This window comes from Dipodomys ordii, unplaced genomic scaffold (assembly GCF_000151885.1).
Source record: "Dipodomys ordii isolate 6190 unplaced genomic scaffold, Dord_2.0 Scaffold26, whole genome shotgun sequence".
NCBI classification, from domain to species: domain Eukaryota; kingdom Metazoa; phylum Chordata; class Mammalia; order Rodentia; family Heteromyidae; genus Dipodomys; species Dipodomys ordii.
This window is the reverse complement of record NW_012267242.1, coordinates 11,776,191-11,779,139: the sequence shown is the minus strand read 5'-3', so window position 1 is coordinate 11,779,139 and position 2,949 is coordinate 11,776,191. Positions and strand designations below refer to the sequence as shown.

Sequence of the window (2,949 nt, the reverse complement as noted above, 5' to 3'; positions counted from 1 at the left end):
CTGGAGTTCAAGCCCCACAACCCCCCCAAAAAAGGATGAGTATCATACCTTTAGAGTATTCATTCATTTCTAGAAAAACTTGGGGTTCTCTTCATTTTTAGGTCTAAAAGCCATGTCATGTTATTGACCATTACCTGAGGTTGTTTTGGTGCTGGTTGAAGAAACAAAGCTAGCGAGGTTAACTACCTCTCCTGAGGTGAAGATGAATGGAGCAGCCACAGTCACAGGGTTAGTCACAGGGTTGGCTCTCTCTGGGTTAGCATTCACCTGATTCTGCATTGCTTCCTACCAAATGAAGCAGGGTATTTCAAAGTCAGAACACTGATTAACCTTAGTTATACAGTCATTGAACAGAAATGCACCTCCTCCACTTGCCAGTGCTCTATCAAGCTGAACTAGTTCTGGCACACAATGTCCCAGGGAGCTCAGATCTCATTAAGAATACTGTTTTTTCTGTTTTGTATTTTAAATCAGAATTAACAGAGATGTTACATTGCTTTCTGAAACTTATTTCTGCTTGAGAAAAACAAAGGTGTATTATTTCCAACAACTTCTAGATAATTCACTTACCTTCTCTGGAAATTTTTTTCTTGAAATATGACGGAATTGATCTAAATAGTCTAAAAAGTAATTTACCTCACTAGAGATCAATTATCTACAAGTCAATGTGCTAGCAGAAGATCTCTGATGAGAAAAATATTCTCTAGAGTTTTGTCCAACTACTTGTTCCATTCTGCCACCGAGGAAATTCCTAAGAGAATATATAACGAGCAAATAAATGAGTGCCAGATTTCAAAATCAAGTAGACTTTAAAGTACCATATGTTGTACTTTCATTTCCAGGGATATTTGCTCAATTTTGGTAAAAGGATGCTTCTCTATTATCTAATTAATTTTTTAAAATATTTTTTTGTTGATTGTGGGGCTTGACAGTACCTGGGCACGGTCCCTGAGTTCTTCAGCTCAAGACAAGTACTCTACCATTTGAGCCATAGCACCATGTCCAGTTTTCTAGTAGTTAATTGGAGATAAGAGTATCACGAACTGTCCTGCCAGGGGCTAGCTTTGAACTACGATCTTCATATCTGAACCTCCTGAATAGCTAGGATTACAGGCCTGAGTCACCAGTGCCCAACTACTTTCAGAACTTTTATAAAAACATGATCACTACTTAAAAAGCCCAGTTATGAAAGGGCTCTATAAACAATTATTGGAAGTTGAAGAGAATAACCAGTCTCTGGGAAACCATCTGTTAGGGAAAACAAAAAGCTGAAACTGCAGCAGAAGTGGCTATTTTTCATATGTAATTATTCCCTTGACTAAGAACTTCAATTGAAACAGATTATTCACTCTGAGCACTGTTAAATTCCTTCTTCACTCTGCCCCTTTTTCTATCCTTTACCATCACTTCCTTAGTTCTAGCTCTCATCAGCGCTTGCCTGGTCTAATGAAAGTCATCATATGGTTATTTAGCATTGTCTTCCCTCTCCAATCTGTGTGCCATACTCCAAACACTTACCTTTTAAAAACAAATCTAATTACACCAATCTTCTACTATAAAACTTCCTTGAAGGTGGGTATGATGGCGTACACCTATACTCCCAGCACTTGGGAGGCTGAGGCAGGAGCTCAAGGCAAGTGCTCTACCACTTGAGCCACAAGTGCCACTTCCCATTTTCTGGTGGTTAATTGGATATATGATCTCATGGACTTCCCTGCCCTGGGGGGCTTTGAACTCCAATCCTCAGATCTCAGCTTCCTGAGTGACTAGGATTATAAACGTGAGCTGCCAGTGCCCTGAGAGCAGTATCCTGTCTTAAAAAAAAGAATAGAGGTTGGGAAGGTGGCTCAGTGGTAGAGTGCTTGCCTTGCATGCATGAAGCCTTGGGTTTGATTCCTCAGCACCACATAAGCAGAAAAAGCCGGAAGTGGTGCTGTAGCTCAAATGGTAGAGCGCTAGCCTTGAGATGGAGCTAAGGGAGAGTGCCAGGCCCAGAGTTCAGGCCTCACGACCACCACCAACAACAAAAGAACAATAAACAAACAAAACCCCACTATTACATATCCAAAAAGAAACGTAAAATTGTATCATTTGTAGGAGAGCAGATGAAACTGGAGATCACCATGTTGAATCAAGGTAAGACAAGTTCAAAAGCCAAATATTGCATGTTTTCACTCAGTTGTGGAATTTAGACTTAGAAGATTATTTTATATATATATATATATATATATATATATGCATATATATATACATGTAAATATATGTGTGCATATATTTATTTGTGCTTTATATATACATTTATATTATACATAATGTAACTGTATGGGATGGCTTGGGGGGGTAGTGGAAGATAGGAAGAGAATGATAAGAGATGAACTATTGAAATACATCATGTCTCTTATGAAGATGACATAAGGAAACTCACTGAAAACTATTGAACAATGAGGGAGCTGGGAGGATGGGGAAAGAGACAGCAATAGATGAAGTTAAATTTAGTAAATTATATGTAAATTACCATGGTAAAACCTCTTTGAATGATATATCCAAACAAATGATATATCCAAAAAATCACAGAAACTAAAACAGGCTCTATTGGGGGGAAGGTAGCAGATGGAGGAAAGAAGGACCAATAGAGAGGACGAAGGAGGGTGAATATAGCAAAGTACTTTATATGCATGCATGGAAATAGAACAGCACCTGATCAAACTCAAGAAGGGAACCAGGAGAGATAAAGGAAAGAGATGGAGAGATAAAGGAAAGAGATGGATAAGGGAAAGAGATGAGTTTGATTGGTGTACATTGCTCGTATGTATGGAAGTGTGACAATGAATCCTGCCTTGTACAATTAATATATTCTAATAAAAATATTTTGAGGGGGGAGGATTGGGTGGGAGGGCGGGGGGAGGCTGGGAAGGGATGGGAAGGGGAAACAAAGGAGGAGGCTACAAT

At 39.1% G+C, this 2,949-nt stretch overlaps 1 protein-coding gene across 1 annotated transcript in view; it reads right to left on the bottom strand.

Annotated features, from left to right (window-relative positions):
* The window catches only part of Gabpb2 (GA binding protein transcription factor, beta subunit 2), a 40,748-nt gene that overhangs the window by 16,960 nt on the left and 20,839 nt on the right, over window positions 1-2,949 (bottom strand). Inside the window, exon 5 of the mRNA XM_013015007.1 lies at window positions 135-285. Within this exon, the coding sequence (XP_012870461.1) occupies window positions 135-285 (151 nt within the window). The remainder of the gene's footprint in view (window positions 1-134; window positions 286-2,949) is intronic.